General features: G+C 33.3%; 2 protein-coding genes across 3 annotated transcripts; both read right to left on the bottom strand.

Moving 5' to 3' along the window:
• Positions 1-3,767: 3,767 nt before the first annotated feature.
• On the bottom strand, positions 3,768-6,026 carry LOC145041851 (uncharacterized). Of its 2 annotated transcripts, XR_013680440.1 has the most exons (5): positions 6,012-6,026; positions 5,352-5,557; positions 4,999-5,078; positions 4,679-4,802; positions 3,768-4,082 (listed from the first exon to the last, which is right to left on the bottom strand). XR_013680440.1 is itself a non-coding variant. In XM_078990057.1 (4 exons), the coding sequence occupies exons 1-4, from the start codon at positions 5,372-5,374 to the stop codon at positions 3,963-3,965; spliced, it is 336 nt and encodes a 111-aa protein (XP_078846183.1). In that variant the 5' UTR covers positions 5,375-5,551; the 3' UTR covers positions 3,768-3,962. The 2 variants fall into 2 exon arrangements, 1 of the variants encoding a protein (XP_078846183.1); XM_078990057.1 differs by lacking the exon at positions 6,012-6,026 and having other exon boundaries at positions 5,363-5,551.
• A 2,266-nt stretch (positions 6,027-8,292) lies between these two features.
• On the bottom strand, positions 8,293-12,024 carry LOC145041850 (cell division control protein 48 homolog C-like). The gene is made up of 9 exons (XM_078990056.1): positions 10,997-12,024; positions 10,081-10,844; positions 9,864-9,980; positions 9,674-9,778; positions 9,492-9,557; positions 9,272-9,336; positions 8,975-9,176; positions 8,670-8,834; positions 8,293-8,563 (listed from the first exon to the last, which is right to left on the bottom strand). Exons 1-9 carry the CDS (start codon positions 11,970-11,972, stop codon positions 8,516-8,518), a joined length of 2,508 nt encoding a protein of 835 aa, XP_078846182.1. The 5' UTR covers positions 11,973-12,024; the 3' UTR covers positions 8,293-8,515.
• Positions 12,025-19,383: the final 7,359 nt, after the last annotated feature.

Below are 19,383 nucleotides of genomic sequence, written 5' to 3'. Positions count from 1 at the left end.
TTAATACAACTTGCTTTCAAAACAGTTTTAAACATCAGAGTATCCCCATAACCAAATCACAAAATCATGAAATATGAGGAGTGGTACGATCATGCTTTTATCTTGCCACGATCACCTGATGTACCTGAAACAATAAACTGAAATCGTAAGCTCGAAAGCTTAGTGGGTTCCCCCAAAATACCCATACACACATAACCATACACATACATCAATAAACAACATACTATGAGTCCAATCAACCATCCGGTTGGAATACCCCTGGCCCTCAACCATCGGGTTAGAATACCAACATACTATGAGTCCAATCATCCTACCAGGATGGAATACTCTCGGCCCACAACCATCAGGATGGAATTCCCGGAAACCTACACCTACAACAACAACTACTATGGATCCAATCATCCCTCAAGATGGAATACCCCAGGCCCTCAACCATCGGGTTGGAATGCCAACATATTATGAGTCCAATCATCCTACCGGGATGGAATACTCCTGACCCACAACCATCGGGTTGGAATTCCCTACCTACTATGAGTCCAATCATCCTACCGGGATGGAATACGCCTGGCCCACAACCATCGGGTTGGAATGCCCACACGCTAATAAACATGTGCACCTATCAGATAAATCACATAACAGTCTACAGAAACACATACTAGGGCCCTATCATCCTACCAGGATGGAATACCCTCTACAACTGCTCAAACTTGTGCATATATCACATGTAATCTCCTACCAACATACAGACAATCCGACCAACTACAAGTCACTAAGCATAGCCACATCTAGTCTGCCAGGTTGCCAATCTAACCAGCCATACTAGCATATAATCATCCATTCTAGCAGAACACCAACTAACATATCACGACAGCAATTACTCAAATAACAATTCAAAGGGTCGGCCTTGGTGCCTTAGACCCTTGGTATAGTGAGGATAACTCACTTCGCGAGTAGCGCCGAAATCCTACAAATCTCTGACCGCTGACTCACCGGAAATCCCAACTATCACATGATAATCACCAAGTTAGAATCCAACATGACTTTCTAGGCCAAGTGCCTACACCAATCATTAAATCCATTTTCCTTTTATTGGGCCAAGTCCCAAAACTAAGTCCTTATGCAAAGCCCAATATTGGCCCAATTTACTAAATTGGGCCCATCTTTCTAATCGGGCCTAGATCCAAGGTCCGTAATAATTATTGGGCCCAAATTACTCCATCTATATTGTTCAGTTACAGCCTAAGCCCAGCTAGCCCATAAACAGTCCAATACTTCAAGGCCCAAATTCGAAAACCCAACAGAGGGCGTACGCTAGGCGTACTCCTCTGGTATGCGGGGCGTATGTCGGCTCGTTGACTGGAAAGCGGGTCACTGACCCACTACGTTGGGCGTTCTACAATTTACGATGGGCGTACGCGCGTCTGTACAAAAATCCTTCCATGTGCTCAATGGCTTAAGCACTTAAGCCTATATGCCATATCCAGTGACAAAAAGGGCCTATGACTCATAAAGTCTCAAACTTTATCCTGTTTAACGTCCACAAAGCTCTTAACTCAAGGTCTTAACCCATTAAGACCTTCCTACATTATACATGGGACAACCAAAGCCATTGGGACCTCATTTTTCTCACTTAAGACCTCTCCTATTGTCTGAAAGGACAACTTATCTTAACCAAAACACATCATGCATCATATTGGGGGGTTTTTTTAGGACAAGAATGGTGTCAAAACTTCACAACACTTAGATCTACACAAAATAGATGTCAATCAAGAAGCTTTATACCTTTAGGAGCTCTTGAACCACCAGAAAACTTTAGATGTACACATTGGCCTTCTTCCTCCACTCACTAGATGCAACACCTTCTTCTCAAAACACTCCAAATTCACTTCAATAGCTCACACACTCAAGAAGTTGGCTAGGGTTTGGGGAAAACGGCTCTAAATAGTGGGGCCTAAGGTAAGGTAGAGTTATGAGCTCTTAACATTGTTTAAATAGCCTTCACACTCAAAGAATTAAGGTTTTTGGATGATAGGTGTACGATGAGCGTACATCATGTATGATGGGCGTACGCTATGAGGCTCCGCGTTCACTTTCCTTCATACGTTGGCAATAACCTAGCTTACGTTGGGCGTACCCAGCCAATCATGTGCATGCATACTTAGCATGTAGTGGACCTCTTTGCCAAACTTTTCCCCTTAGGGACCATTGATGCTAATAACTTCAAATTACAATATCTCATTTATCCTAAGTCCGTTCCCGACGAACTTTATATCCACGTAAAGGTGACGAGAAGTCCTACGCTTCTAGCAACACATCCCGGTCTGAAACCTTCTCGAATGAAACCCATTGCCCATAAAAGACCGAAACACCCTTACTCTTGATCTCAAGAATCCATTAATAAATACTTTTAGAACGAGACGTTACAATTTATATTGTTGTTATTATTAGCATTATTATTAGATTAATTTACATTCTAAATAAATAAATAAATAACTTATATAAAATTATATATTTTTTATTTATTCAAGACGCAATTTTTAACAACTATATTTTTAGTGTTGATATATTTAAATGATTTCAACTTATAAGAATGATTTAAATGATTTTAACTTCTATTTATCTAATATATATATATATATATATATATATATATATATATATATATATATATATATATATATATATATATATATATTTTTTTATTTTCAAATAAAAATTAAAATATTTTTGTTGGATTCATTATTGAGCTTTAAATAACATTATATTATTTCTTTAAATTTATATTATAGTCTAACGACAAACTACAATATATTATTGTTGAAGTTTTTAATAAAGAAAAATTATAGTTTAAAGTCAACAAATTTATATTTACATCATTAGATATTGTAAATGAGTAGAATGTAAAAACAACATAATATTTGAACTGGTTTTTATAGTATAACTCAAAATCAGTTTCATATTAGTCTATAATCGTTTCAGATTAACCTATTTACAACTCAAAAATGAATATTAATTTGTGTATTCGAAAAAAATTATATAATGTAAATGAACAAAACGTAAAAAAACAACATTAAATAATATATTCAAATAAAACATCGAAACAAATTAAATAAATTTTAAATATAAAGATAAATAAATAAAAATGATAATATGATTTTGTATAATTTGGATAATTGATTTAAGGAATAAAAATATATTTATGAATAATCTATATTAATTTTATGAATGTAAAGAAAAAAAAATCGATAGTGGGATTGATGGAGGTGAAATAATTGTAGATGTGAATGAAGTGAAAAGAATTTATGTGTTTTTTTTTTAAAGATATTTCTTTAGATTAGATTCTGTTTGCACAAAGCGTGTTTGGTTTATGAAAATAAAGAAAAAATCGATAGTGGGATTGACTTGGTTTTTTTTTTTTTTTTTTTTTTTTTTTTTTTTTTTTTTTTTTGAAGAACTTATGTGGTTTATTTTTTAGATACCCCTTTAGATTAGATTCTCTTCTTTTTGCCCAAAGAGTGTTTCTAATAGGCGAACATCGATATTTTTATAATTTATTTCAATTACTTATTTGAAAAAAAGTAATTATTACTTATACTTGTATAATAAAATATGATATTATATCTCTTTTTTGTAATTTAATCAAAACGCATAATATAAATCATCATTGACGTTTGAGTTTATTGACACACTTTACGTCAAATGTTCTCCGTTAATGGCCATTCAGCGCGATCAAGTAGTTGATAAAACATGTATAATAATATCCCTCCTTAAAATTATTTAACATTTATGTTTTACTTCTCTAAAGCTCAATATCTTTATCAATATTGTTATGAAAATAAACTACAAAATCAAAGGAACACAATCACGCCCTCTAAATACACATTGCACTTTCTGTTGCAAAAGTAGTTTTACATTCAACATACAACATCCATTGAAAATTCTAAGAAGAAAAGCATCTTTGTTCAAAGTGACGCATGAAGTTTTTGTGGCATCTGGGACAGAATTCTGGCAAGTGATGACAAACTACACAAGGCTATGTTCAATACCTCATGAGAACAACCCGGTTTAACTATCTTCTTCACCTGTAAATAACAACCACCCTTAATTTCCTTTTATCTATTTATTTATTTATTTTTTACAGATTACAGACTTTTGGCCCACATCTTCTTTGTAGATGTCGAAATAAACTACAAACGTTTTTCCTCTTAAAAATCAAACAACACCCAAATGGTATAACAAGATAAGATGGAGTTTCGAAAATTTAGGGAACTTCTTTGTGTGCCCCAAATAAACGTAATAGTTTCCTTTTAGGGATATACAAAATCAATGAAAACATTTCCATTTTTGGAAAAATTCAAATCCAAGATTACCTTTTGATCACTAGCAGTCCTTACAAAATATTTGGCCATACGATTTATCTATTTTGACACTATCAAGTGATAATATTAGTCTTTGAATGATAATCATGTCGTGTATTTTTTTTACCGAGGTAAAACCAATTTCAGTAAGATAATGTTATTAAATAATAACCAAGTTTCACAGTTAATTCAGTGTAGCTTGCTCAACTTTTTTTAATAAGTTTAAGCACTCAAGTTTCAACTATTGTTGTGAAAATTTTCGACTTCTAATTCATATGCACTATCAACTTTAGACATATGAATTGGGGCAATGACATTACCATATCAAGTCTCTCATGAAACTCCTTTATCTTCTCCATGTAGTCCATCTCTGCTACACTCAACAAATTAACCCCTTGATTTATATCATCTGTCAATAGTTTCTCCTTTTCTGCGTTCAGCATGCTGTTTTCAAACATAAATGCTAATGTTAAATGGCATCCATAAATATAAAATGAAGCAGAGTCGAACAAGTTTAATTCAACTTGACACCTTTCCAAGTAGAGACTAATGACTAATCAGCATAATTTTTGGTGACATATGAAAACAATCCGATAAAAATGATAAGCTATTAAGTAAAGAGGCATTACAATTTACAAACCTGAGTGCTGGATGATCGTTGACAAGGGATGGATCTAAGACATCACTTTGTTTCTCATCTACCCACAAATGATGAGCATGCTGTGCATATGACATAAATCCAACATCAAAAGTTGATCTTTAATTGCTAAAAGTGCGACAAATTAACCGAAATTTATCAGGAAGTTGTATTACTATATCAATTTCAAACCCCACAAATCGAAGCATATGAACTAAAAACCTAGACGATAATGAAAACTATCTTGGGAATATAAACAAACAGCTAGTGCGTCTTTCGTAACAATCAAGGAGCAGAACCATTATATAGATTGTAAAGCATATGCAATCGAAATTAGAAACTGAAAGAATGTTTACAGCTATGATACCGGAGTTTCCATCGCCTTGACTTCCTCCAGTGACGACGATGAAATTAGTTTCTGTATCGAATGCTTTTAATCGAACAAAACAGCTAGTCTAACAGTTAGGGGATATCGAGTGCGACACAATTTGCATTAGCCGCTTTCTGAATCTCTTTTTAAGTCCTCGCACCGTCATCGGCATGTCGGAATTCGGATTAGGACCTGTATGAGGTGGGGTTTGTCAACAAAGTCTAGAGTAAGTTACATTAGTAGTCCCTATAGTTTGAAAAAATGCAAAAACTCACATACAAAATAGTGAAAAATAAATGCTATAAACGAAAAAAAAAAAAAAGCAAAAACACGAAAAAGTGATGGAAAAAACGCGCACACACACACACACATATATATATATATATATATATATATATATATCATAAATGGTCATTGTGGTTTCCCAAAATCTAAAGTTTAGTTCCAATAGCTTAAAAACATCATAGATGTTCTTTGTGTTTTCAAAACTTTTGACGATTGGTCCTTATTGTTGAGTCCATTAAGTTTTCAATGTTAAATAAATGATGTTTTCGTCATTTCAATACCACATGGGCTATGATGTTTTTTTTTTGTTTTTTTAAATTAAATATTATTATTTAATATATATATATATATAATGTCCCACCTCTCTCTCTCTTTCTCTCTCTCTCTCTCAATCCACTTGCACGCCTCCATCTGCTCTAGATCGTCTTCTTTAATTCTTTTTCCAATTCGCTACCTTAAGAAGTAGAAAGAAAAAGGAAGATAGACGCATAGTAAATCGATTCTTTGATTAAGGAAGGTGTATTACCTTAATCATTTTTTCTATATCCACATCAACATCATAAAGTACCATCGATTTCATCTCTTTCATTACTTATGAAATCGAAATCCAACCCAAGCATTCAAGGAAACGAAACCCACCTTCAAGGAAGTGTTTTTTAAAATCGAAACCTACAGGTTATGTGAATCAGAATTAAGGGGTGAGGGTGCTTCGTTTTTTTTCGTGAGGTTGCTGCAAGCTTGATGATTGATTCAGAATGAGTGGTTGATCGATTCAAGCAGAAGGAGTATAGAGATGAGGGATTCTTGTTCCTCACTTGTTTTTTCAATTTAAGTTCATGGATAAATCGAGAATCGAGACCCACTAAAAGGCACTTGGATCATATCATGTCATTCATCAAAGGTACTTCAAAATCCCTAAATTCTTCCATCCTTATATGTACCATGTACACGGATTCATAGAAAACTTAATCAGTTTTCATTAGCTCGTATAAAAATGCATCTTAGTTGTAGTAATTAGGGTTTTAATTTTGGTTTTGAGGGCATTGAATGAAGCATTCAAGAGAGTAGCGATCTATGGATTGTTGCCGAACATCATATTCTATCTCATGGAGGTTTATCACATAAAAGTTGTAATTGGAACAAGCATACTCTCTATCTAGTTAGAACTTTCAAATGGTCTCTCTATTTTTGGAGCTTTCATCACTGATTCTTAATTGGGTCCGTTTCAGGTTTCTCTCCACCCTTGTCGTAATTCTTCCGCCTCCTATATTGATTCTGATTTTGGGGAAAAATAGTAATGATCCGATTAAGTTGTGAATATGTAACTGGCGAAATTGTTGTCTGCTTCGATGGTATTCTTTTCCATTTAGACGATGGAATGAGTGGAGGAAGAAGGAATGATGATGGGCTGATGGAGAGAGAGGGGGATCCCTTACATATTAAATTTCATTTTTTTTTTTTCAGAAAAATAATAAAAAACATCATAAATAGTCCTTATGGTAACGAAATGATGAAAATGCTCTTTAGTTAACGAACAAAACTTAACGAAATCAGCAATAAGGACCAATCGTCAAAAGTTTTGAAAGCACACGGACCTTCTATGATGTTTTTAAACCATAGGGATTAAATTTCAGATTTTGGAAAACCACAAGGACTATTTATGATGTTATATATATATATATATATATATATATATATATATATATATATATATATATATATATATATATATATATATGTTGTTTTTAAACACAAATTCAAACCCATGAAAAATAAATACAAAAACATATAAAAAATGATGTTTTATTTAAATGTGCATATATGCATATATACACAAAAAATTATGTTTTATTTTTAATAATATTAAAAATAAAATTTATTAAAAATGATAATCCAATAAATTAAAAAGCAAATAGTTCTATTGATTTGAAGGTAAAATTATCATTCTAACAAAATTTAACAACCTACTAGTTGTTCAAGTTAAACCACATTATGACCAAAAGCAAATAACTATATTACTTTTTCTGAAAAGTGTAAGCATATATATATATATATATATATATATATATATATATATATATATATATATATATATATATATATATATATATATTAATTTTTACATTAATATCAAAACTGTATGGCCCCACTCCCATACCCGCCATTCCCCTATCCCACCCAACGCCTTAGACATTCCGGTATATATATCACGAGGCCACAAAAAGTTTTGCAGGAAACAGAAAGGATAGAATATAAGAAAGGTCATTGGACATGCCTTCTCAAACCATACCCTTAGGCCACATGAAGCTGAAACATTATATCATCCTCTGTCTATTCTCTCATCTCTATTTTAGGAACAACCGCAAGCAACCACCATCAGGAATCACCTTGACTGCCGGCAACTACCCACCACCCTAGCTAACCCCACAAACTTCCATCTTTCACACATCAATTTTAATACATCCCTCATAATTTTCACCACCGTTGCAAAGAGATGATCGCAATTAAAACAAATAATTTTTTGGTTAACAACCTTTAAAACATGAGAAAAACGCCAAAAAAATGGGTGTAAGGTAGAATCAAGTGGTACATATGTTGTTAAACCCGTAAAAATAAAATAATACTTTAAAGAGTCCAGAAGATATCTAACTGATCACAAATTGCAACACCATTTAAGCTCTTCTACACATAACTTACAAATCTAATCAACCAAACTACACTGGTCATATCAATCACCGAAATTCAATGGAGTAAAACAAATAATAGATAAAAATTATATATTTGAAGGAACAAAACTGGATGCCACTCGTTTTTGGCAATAACTCTGAAAAAAAAAAATGCAACAAAACCATAAACAATCCACAGTTAAGATGCGTTGAAGCTCTCTGATAGTAGATGGTAATACTGTTTTTGCTGCAACAAAAAACATAAATATTAGAAGTAGATCTCTCTTCATGTTACAGGCTTCCAAGAGCAAGGTACAACTTCCAATGCATGATTTACAAGCCAAATCATATACCTTATCTGAGACAGAAGGTGAGATTTTTCCCAATGCTTGCTCAAAATGTATGGCTTTAATAGTATGTGGCAAGCCACCTAATGAGCTTTGTGGTTCATCACTAGCTTTTGCAGCTTCGATTTTCTTGAATTTCTCTTCAACTGCAGCCATGGCAGCTTCGTTCATCTGAAATTTTTGACAAATTTTATTTCTTAACTATTTTTTTTTTGATAAAAGCTAAATGATCATTACTACCTGTTTGTTTCAAACTAAATAGTTAAATGAACCAAAAACATTATAAAATCCACAAGGAAATAGATACGAACCAATGAGGAAAGATCAGCTCCACTTAAATTTGCACAAGCCTCACTTCGACCAATAGCAATCAAGTCCACGTCATCATCTAGTGGTTTCTTTCTAGAAACAGCTTTTAAGATCAACCCACGTTCATCTGCATTTGGCAGAGGCACATACATAAGTTTCCCAAATCTTCCTGGCCTTAACACTGCTCTATCCATCACCTCGGGCCTACAATCATTTTAAGAAAAAAAAAATTCAATAATTATAATCATTTGTCATGAATAAAGTAATTTATCAAAAAAAAAAAAGATGATGTGTTGCACCTGTTGGTGGCACCAATTACGTAAACGCCCTTGCGTTGGTCAGCACCATCTAGCTCTATCAATAGCTGCAAAAAGAAAAGAGCTTTTATCTCTCTAGGTTACAAAGGCAGTTTTTTTCCGTTATGTCTTGTAAGGGTAAAGTAACAAAAGGGTAAAATGGTCATTTTTCAGTCCAGAAGAGAAAGAATCTTTATTCATGCAATAAACAAAATTTGCTAACCTGATTCAGAAGTCGCTCAACAACCCATCCCCCTTCCTTTCCACGCTTTGTTGTCAGAGCATCTATCTGCAACAAACAAAGCATCAGCATTAATCCCAAAAACTTAGCTATCAAAGCTTAAATCATCCATCTCAGTTTTCAAATCCCAATTTAATCATTAAAAAAATTTCAAAAAAGAAAACCTCATCAAAGAACAGTATGCATGGAGAACATGTCCTTGCACGACTAAATATTGTCCTAACTGCCAATTCACTCTCCCCAACATATTTGTTCAAAAGCTCAGGACCCTTCACCAATAAAAAAAAATCATTAATTTTAAATGAAATTGTCACGTGAGTAAAATATCGTGTAAAATCAGTAAAAAGAAAAAACCTTAATGTGTATGAAATTTGCTCCTGCTTCATTAGCAACAGCTTTGGCAATTAACGTTTTTCCACAACCAGGTGGTCCATATAGCAAAAACCCAGTCTCCAAATCAACTCCATATTCCTGAAAACATAAGTTGTTGTATCAAGTTATGAACAAAAACTATTTTACTTTTTTAGGAATGAATAAGAGTAATGACATAATTGGCAAAGATTTCACTTACCTCATACTCATCAGGATATTTAATACGCCTAACTATATAACGATCAAACTCCCTTCTCAAAATATCAAGACCTCCAACATCTTCCCATTTAACATTTGGAATGCTAGAAAACCCTTCTCTTCTAGAAGAAGGTTGAACCTGTTTAGCAGCTACCTCAAAATCCAACATTGTTATACAAAGCTTCTCCATTTCCTCAACAGTCCACTCCTTCCTCCACCAATCTTCACTTTCTTCTTCACTTTCTTTAGAAAGCTCCGATTTTCTTCCATCTATGATTCTCTTCATAGCAAGATTCCCAGCTTTATTCACCAAAGCTGCCAGATCAGCACCAACAAAACCCGGAGTTGCCCTAGCAATTTTCACAAGATCAAAAGCATCTTCACGTTTCAAATCACGTGTAAGAACTTCAAGAATCTTGATTCTTGCGTTTTCGTCAGGGACACCTAGACTGATCTCACGGTCGAATCTTCCGGGCCTTCTTAACGCGGGGTCCACAGCATCGGGTCTGTTGGTGGCTCCGATTACTAAGACGTATCCTGGTTTGTTATTGGAAGGTTCTAGATTCTTTGAGGTGTCATCTGGTTTTGTGACTCTGTGGGATTCATCCATGCATGTCATTAATTGTGTCACTATCCTGCGTTCCATTTCTCTTTGGAGATTTTCTCTTTTTGAAGCGATTGCATCGATTTCATCGATGAAAACTATGGAAGGTGCTGTTCTGTATGCTTTTGAAAATAGCTCTCGTATGTTTTCCTCTGATGCACCTGAAATTCTTGCAATAGAATAAGAAGTATTGATAGTTCTAGTTACCTAATTCTCTACAATGATGCTCTATGATAGTGAACATGGTTGAAAAGAAAAAGGTAAGATTGCAGGCTTAAAGGTACAGAATTCAAGTAAAGAAAATAGACGCTACCTGATATACCAGAGACCAACTCAGTGGCTGAAATCTTATAGAATGGAACTCCAGTCTCATTAGCAATGGCGTGAGCTAGTTTAGTCTTTCCACACCCTGGTGGCCCATGTAACAAAATGCCAGCCATTGGCCTAACTCCAAGCCTTCGAGGTAACTCTGGATGGAATAAAGGAACAATCACCTCCATTTTCAATTCATCCAACACAACATCCATACCTCCAAGGTCCTTAAACCTTGGCCCATCTTCTTTCCCATTAGCATCAACATCTTCGTTTGATAAGTTGTTCGGTTTTTGTGCCTTTGCTTTTAACTTACCACCTTGATCTTCCTTCATCAAATCAACCTTTCTAGTCTCCTTGTTGTTGCTATTCGTGACCACTTCTAACTCAATATTTTGAGGTTTCCCGTCGACTTTTCCATCGAGTTTTGACCCGCTGTACTTGTTTCGGAGCATAGACTTCGTTATATCAAACTCCGGGTCAAATTGCAGGCTATAGACATCATCTTCAGACGAGGAAACGGCACTTCTATCTTCTTCTCCGTCATCCGATTCCGATTCCGAGGATGATGACTCTGATTGCAGCTTAATTCGTCTTTGTGAAACGTGCTTCTTCTCAAGCATCTGCAGTCTCTGCTCTCTACTATCAATTTTCTTTGCTTTCTTGCTTACAGGGCTGCGTAACGATGGAGACGTGCTATCATCTTCATCGTCGTAATTGAATTTAGAATTGTAATCTTCATTCTTTCTTGTTGATTTCTGCTTTCCTTTGCTGTCGTTGGAATCTAGGGTTTGTGTCACCATTCTGGTGAAAGGTTGTATCTTGTGGCGGCCGTATTCGGGAAAATTGGCGCGGAGGCGGTCGACAAGTTCGCCAACAGATGGAGTGGCGTTACCGTAGGTTTCTTGTACCCGGCGGCGTAGGACTCTTTCGAACAGCGACGACTTCACCGGCGGCCTACTTCCTTTCCTCGTCATGGGTAATGCGGCGGCAGCTAACTCCCTGTGATTTCTGCAAATTTGGGCACCGATGTGGTTTTGTTTTTATATATTGGATTTTAATAATGTTATTTCGACCACATAAGTTTTAAAATTTACAATAGAGTCACAAAAACTTGATACTTTTACTTATTTAGTGGTTTTTTTTTTTTTTTTTTTTTTTTTTTTTTTTTTTTTTTTAACGATGGGGTTAGTAATTACAAGTTAGTATTACAAAATTATTTAAGAGTTAAAATTTGAGATCACCATACTAAGAAGTAAACCCTCTATCAAATGAGCTAGGCTACCTTGCTTATTTATGGTTATTTAATTAAAAACCATACATATTAATGGTTAAAATAATGAAGTTACTTATTCAAATATGGTATCAAAAATGTATAAAACACACTGAATTGAATGTTGACCAAATAAAAAATAACATTTGAATATTTTTATATAAAAATTAGCAAAGAACCCTTAAACAAAACTCATCTTAAGCTTCACTTTTTGCGTTTTTTGGAAAGTCGATCAAAAAGTGGGCAACTATACAGTGCTTAACTTTTTTTTTTTGGCTCAATTTTTTTATTATATTATATATGAATCTATACTCATACAAAAATAAAAAAATTTATAATAACAATAAAGATCATTTTTTCTGGCTCGCCTAGACCATTTGAGGATATTTATAACTAAAGAGGACGTGAAGCAACAGAAAGGTGGAAATATTATCGCATGTGTTGGTAATTGCTTTATTTTAAACTTTTTTTTTATTTGTAGAGGAGCTCATATTATAACATAGGGTTTTTTGTCATAAAAGTCTCCAATTTTACACAAAATGTTTGGTTATGTCCTAAGTGAGTTTTTTGGTGCGATAAAACCCCAACATACGGGAAAATTGGTTCATTTTTACCCCACAATTGGATTTTACCTTAGTTACCCGGTCACCCTTTAGCTGATTGGGCAAGATTGTTGAGTAAGATATTACATGGCAAGCCACGTAAGCATTGTTGGCATTGTTAGGAAAAAACACTCATGGAAGGAAAATTGGAGATCCTTTAGCTGATTGGGTGAGATTGTTAAGTCAAATTTTACATGGCAAGCCACATAAGCGTTGTTGACATTGTTAGGAAAAAACACTTATGGAAGGAAAATTGGAGCTAGGGGGTTTCGAACCCAAGTCTCCTCCTTATAAAACAAAAGATCTTCACCATCAAATCAAATAGGTTTCTTGAAAACTTATCCTGAAATATTGTACTTAATAGATGTCACGTAGGTTATTTATTATTTATTTATTTATTTATTTATTATTTATTATATATATATATATATATATATATATATATATATATATATATATATATATCATATTTATTTGTATATATATACGTATTTATGTATATTAAAAAAATATCCAAACCACCGTAATCTTCATTCCTTAATTTCTTTTCATACACATAAATACCTATATATACAAATAAATATGATTATATATAGAATACACATAATAATAGTATACATATAAAAACTTTTTTCAAAACATATATAAACATATAAAAAAATATTTATCATATAAAAACATTTTTAATACACATAAATATGATTTTAAATATATAAATATGTTTTTTCAATACATATAATAATATTATAATAATATACATATAAAAACTTTTTTCATACATATAAAATTATTCATACGTATAAAAACATATATAAACATATAAAATGTATGTATAAATTCATAAAATAATAATAATAATAATAATAATAATAATAATAATACATATTTCTAAATGTACGAATACGATTTTAAATATATAAATACATCTTTTATACGTTTAAAAATGTATTTTAATAATAATAGTAATAATAATAATAATAATAATAATAATAATAATAATAATAATACATATTATTAAATTGTTGTTGTGTAGTAGACGTTTGTGTAATAGACATTAAATAATTTCTATTAGAATATAAGAACCAAAAATCATCTCAGCCTAGTGGTAGGAGTGTTGCATTCGGAGTCGGAGGGTTGTGGGTTTGAAAGCCACCAGCTCCTTTCTTCTGTTTATTTTTATTTTCTCTTGAGGAAGGAAATCAGCAATGCTGACGTGCTTAAAGTCAACATCTCTTCCAAGTCAACAAACGGGTAACCGACTTTAGAAGGTAAAAAGCGGTTAGAGTTCAAAACTGAACATATTTTACGGTAATTGAGGCATTAATGCACCAAAAATCTGACTTTGGGTATAACCAAACATTTTGTGTAAAATTATGGGCTTTTATAGCAAAAACCCTATAAAATAATCAAAATTTTCAAAATTAACACAAATAACCACCAAGCATGTGAAGAATTGATCATGAATTACGATCTTATTGTCCAAACTTTTCCCTATTCATATAATGAACTTCTCTTTTAGGGATAAGGTGAAGAGACCAAGAACAAACTATTTTAGAGTTTGTTGAAGGACATGATATCTCAAAAAGTAAGTATTCACTCGTTTATTCAAAAGTTTTCGCTAAGGCCATGGGGTATGGGGTATGTTTTGACGCGTAAGGGATGACGTGTAGGGGGTATTCACGCGTGAACACCGCCCCCCTACCGGTGAATGTGACGCGGATTGATGGGTATCATGGACGGTTACGTGAATTGTGATTGGCTGAAGGTTTTTTATCGTTCTTTTTTGACCGTTTGGTGAATTAAAAAAAATTCAATGTATTTCCTCTACTATATATACACAAACATATAAACACACAAAACATATCTCTCTCTACAAATAATATCTCTCTACTATCTCATTATCTCTCAAAAATATAAAGCAAAATTAAAATACCTCTACCACTCCAAACACCCAAAAAACCCCAACCACTCCAAATGATCAATATCAAGGTTACATTCAAATGCTAACATCCCCAATCCAACATCAATCTCTATTTACTAACATTCCATTTCAACCAAACTACTTCCAACAATAATTACCACAATCCCAATTCCAAGGTTTTCAACAATTTCGACCCCAACAATTCCAAACACAACCATCTCAACAATTCCAAACACAACCATCTTAAGTCCCTTGTTCTCAATCCCCAACTATAAACTTGGACAACGACGAGGACGATCGGGTCGAAGAAACACAACCATCTAGGCGTAGGAAATAAAAAGGAAAAGCTACAAATAGAAGAGGAACAACTTGGATCGAAGAGGAGGAGGAAACTTTAGCTAAAACTTGGATTTCTATATCGTGTGTCTCAAGGACGAGCAACGCGCAAACGGAACCAGTTTTGGGGTTCGTGTTTTAGATCACTTTCACTCGCTTTTGGGAAGGCAAACGGGTCGAATGCACGACACGGTCAACGGAAAATGGCGTGAACTACGAGCGGCATGCACCAAGTTTAACGACATATTTGAAAATATGAAAAATATGCATAAAAGTGGTAGCAACAATTTGAATATGTTATCAACCACATGCCAACAATTCAAAGTTACCACCGACGGTAAAGCGTTCGGCCACCAAAAAGCGTGGGAAATTTGTCATAAGGGTCCAAAATGGGTCCTTAACCCGGAGACTTCGCATTTGGAATCGACCATCGGCTCCAACAAAAGGCCAAGAACTTCACAATCTGATGTGGGTTTTACTGTCGACCTCAATGACAACTTCGATGGGACCGAAGGGGAGGGTCCACCGGAAGTCCAACTTCGTCGGCCTCCGGGAAGGGATAAAGGGAAAAAAGCGGCGTCTTCAAGCGAAAAAGCGATTAACGAAGACGTGCTTGTGGACAAAATTGACAAAACTCTAAGTACTCACCGATCTTCAAATTTTAAACATGAAGCCGCAACCAGATATCGACCCGGAAAATTTAGCAGTGTTTCTGAAAATCCAAAAAGAAGTTTGGGAAAAGCATGGATTTTAGGTTTTAACGTTTTTAATATTTATGTTTATCTATGGATTTTTGTTATTTAGGTTTTAAGTTTTATTTTTTATGATTATTCGGAATCTAGATTTGAAACTTTATGTTTTATGTTTTTATATAACGTGAAATATCTAATTATGTTATTAATTTAGTTTTTTTTTTTAATTTTAATCTAAATATATTTAAAAAATACAAAAAAAAAAAAAAAAAAAAAAAAAAAAAAAAAAAACATTGTCTAGTGATAACCATTTCCAAGACTAATGAATATGTGGTGAACATATAGTGGTGGGTAATGTGACACATACGTGGTATCACTTTTCTAGTAAACACATTGTAACCATACCCCATGGCCTAATATGGGATATCGAACGTGACCTAGTTTGCATTAGCCATTTTTAGAAACTCTGTTTAGTTCCTTATACCTTCATACGACTTATTTGGATTATCAAATTCTAGCCATATATTCTTTTTTTTTTTAAAACTCCTCATGCAAGGGGCACATGAAGTCGCTGAAGGATGAAATCAAAAAATGGTTAAAATAAGAGACGAAACCCACAAAGAAGCATACCTATAAATATGTTACGCCCAAATTGACTTTACTCGAAACTAAGAATTTTACGAAGAGGGAACGACACCCTCATAAAAATCGGGAAGACAGTTTCAATAAGGCACACTTGTGGTACTTCCCTATGAATGTTTGAATGTTATAGTCTTATAGAAGATAAATTTGATAAACCTCTGTTACAATTTACAAGTCATTAATAAAAAGGTTTATAGATTGACCTTTTAATTCCGAAAATAAACAACTCTAGTATATTAATTTATTAATGGGTTTACTAAAAATAAAAACATGATTCTCGTTATAGTTACCAAACAACTCCATCATAAATAAACAATTAACATCGATATAATATTTTTCTAATTAATAACCTTTAAAACTAAATGCCACAAAAAATCTGAATAATGTTTAATCAAATGGTTATGTGTACTAATTTAATCAACCAAAACGGCACCTAGACTTAATATCAATAATCAAAACTTATACCTAAAATTCTATATCTGAATTCTCGAGGAACAAAACTGGTTGCGACTCTTTGTTAGCAATAACTCTGAATCTGATAAATATATTCACGATGCTCTAAAGCTCTTTGACAGTTTACCATAATGTCGTTTTTGCTGCAACAAAAAAAAACACCCATATTAGAACTAGCATATCTCTTTATTTTAAGGGCTTCCAAGACCAAGGTACAACTTTCATTGCATGATTTACAAGCCAAGCCAAATCATACCTTGAGACAGAATGGAAGATTTTTCCCAATACAGCAATACTTGCTCAAAATGTCTAGTTTTGAATTCAGCTTCAAAGTCGTTGAATCTCTCCTCAACAGCAACCAAAGCAGCTTCGTGCATCTAAATTTTTGCCAAAACATGACGCCAAGACTAAACGCAAAAAATAGCAATGTACTTTCCAATTTTTTTAGGACTAAATGAATGGAAAAAGCAATGTACTTTGTAAATCTTTTGGGGTAGAAATGTCTTTTCATTTTTTTGTGTACTATAACATTGTAGTTTCAATTTTGTTCAAAATTGACGAATGTATTTTAAAAAATTTACGCAATCATAGCAATAAAAATTGCTTTGGATTTGGATGACTTTGCTATACTTCGAATAGATCTTCCAAAGCACAACGTTGTAATAGAAATAAATAAATATAGGATGCTAAAATACACAAATCAATGGAAGCATTGGACTTTCATTCTTCTTATTTCCCTATCATATCTTATGAAAGCATTGTAATATGAATATCTACCCAAATTTTGAAATAGGCAACCTGCTATGTTTTAAATCGTTTACCACATTGCTACAATGGGTTGAACTTTTAAACTACAATTCCCCAGTAAGAAATAACTAAAAAGCACAATGCATGCTTTAATAACACAAAATAAACATAGAAGACTATAAATAAATAAATAAATAAAAACAAAAGAGCTATTCTAAAGCTTCCAAATGGGAACTAGTTAATGTTGTTGTTTGTAATTGGATCATAGGATATGTTGGATTAGGTGTCTAAGCCAATAACTATAATTGATATGTATTTGATTTAATGGTAGCAAGGTCCTTTTGAGTTGTCTTCACTCATGCAACTTGACAGGATGATTTTTGGAGAGAAATGTTGAATTTATTATTTAGAATAATAAATTGGAATAATTGATTTATTAATGTATTATGAAAATAATATATTAATTAGAAATCATATTATTAATTTGTGATTAATCAGAAATTAATCTGGGATTAATTTTGTGATTAAAGAAACTGATTAATAATGCAAGGGCTTTTTGCAAATCATTGATAGTTGTAAAACTAGGCTCTTGGATCCCTTGGATACGAGTGAATGAAAACTATAGGGAGGCCCTATAGATTTTCGTCCAAGGGCTTCTAAAGGAGCGGTTTGTAGGTTGCTTAGTCCCTAAGCAGGAAATTAGGGTTTCCACCTGAAAACCCTAGTAACCACAAGTATTTAAGGAGGCTTACTCCTTGAATTTCAGCCACTGGAAGCTAACCCTAGCATAGCTGAAAATCATAGAGTGCCTCCTCCTCTCTCCATTCATCTTATTACATTAGGTGTTTGTGAACCATTACAGGTGCAACATTTGGGGCACCAAGCTTTCAAGAGTTAAGGATCTTCAAAGGTTGTTCTTGTTATTACTACATAACAAGCAAGGTAATCTTCTAACCCTAATTTACACATGAATTTCGAAATTGTATGCTAGATCTAGGGTTATTGCTTTGGTATTCAATTTGCATGTTCAATTATGAAAAACTTAGATCCAAAGCAATTAGGGTTGATTGATCACATAGGATTGTAGATATGCTCATAACCCAAGAGGACCAATCTAGGAAACTATATATGCTAGTGATGTATATTTTGATAAAGTTGAGGATATTTGGACTGAGTTGTTTGAAACGTATAACAAATCTGATGGGTCTGTAATCTTTAATATTCATCAACAAATTAATACTTCAAAACAAAATGGCTCTTCTCTTTTCGATTATTACAATAAACTTGATTCTTTGTGGAAATAGTTTGATGGCTTAACAGTGAGTGTGTTTGTGAGGCTGCTACTAAGCTTAGTGATCATTCAAAGCTAATGAAACTAATATAGTTTCTTAGCGGTCTTGATTGTCACACCCTGGCCGTTGGCGGAAACACCGGGTGGTGTAACATCATTCTTCGTATCACAGTTATATAACATACAATGAACATTATTAAAGAAAATACATACCTTTATTGATAATTGAAAGTTACATAACTGTTTTTCTAGAAACTATTACATAATATCCGACTATGGCATACTTCTTAACGAACAGAAAGATAATAGTAAAACTTCTCTTGTTCGAATACATACCAGCTTTTCAAGATCCTGAAAACACATACATTTTAAAATACGTCAACATAAAGTTGGTGAGTCCACAAGTTTTGACTCTATATAAAAATAACACA

The sequence above is a fragment of the Lactuca saligna genome, chromosome 4, assembly GCF_052625555.1.
Source record: "Lactuca saligna cultivar CGN05327 chromosome 4, ASM5262555v1, whole genome shotgun sequence".
Classification (NCBI taxonomy): domain Eukaryota; kingdom Viridiplantae; phylum Streptophyta; class Magnoliopsida; order Asterales; family Asteraceae; genus Lactuca; species Lactuca saligna.
This window is presented reverse-complemented; position numbering and strand designations above follow the sequence as displayed.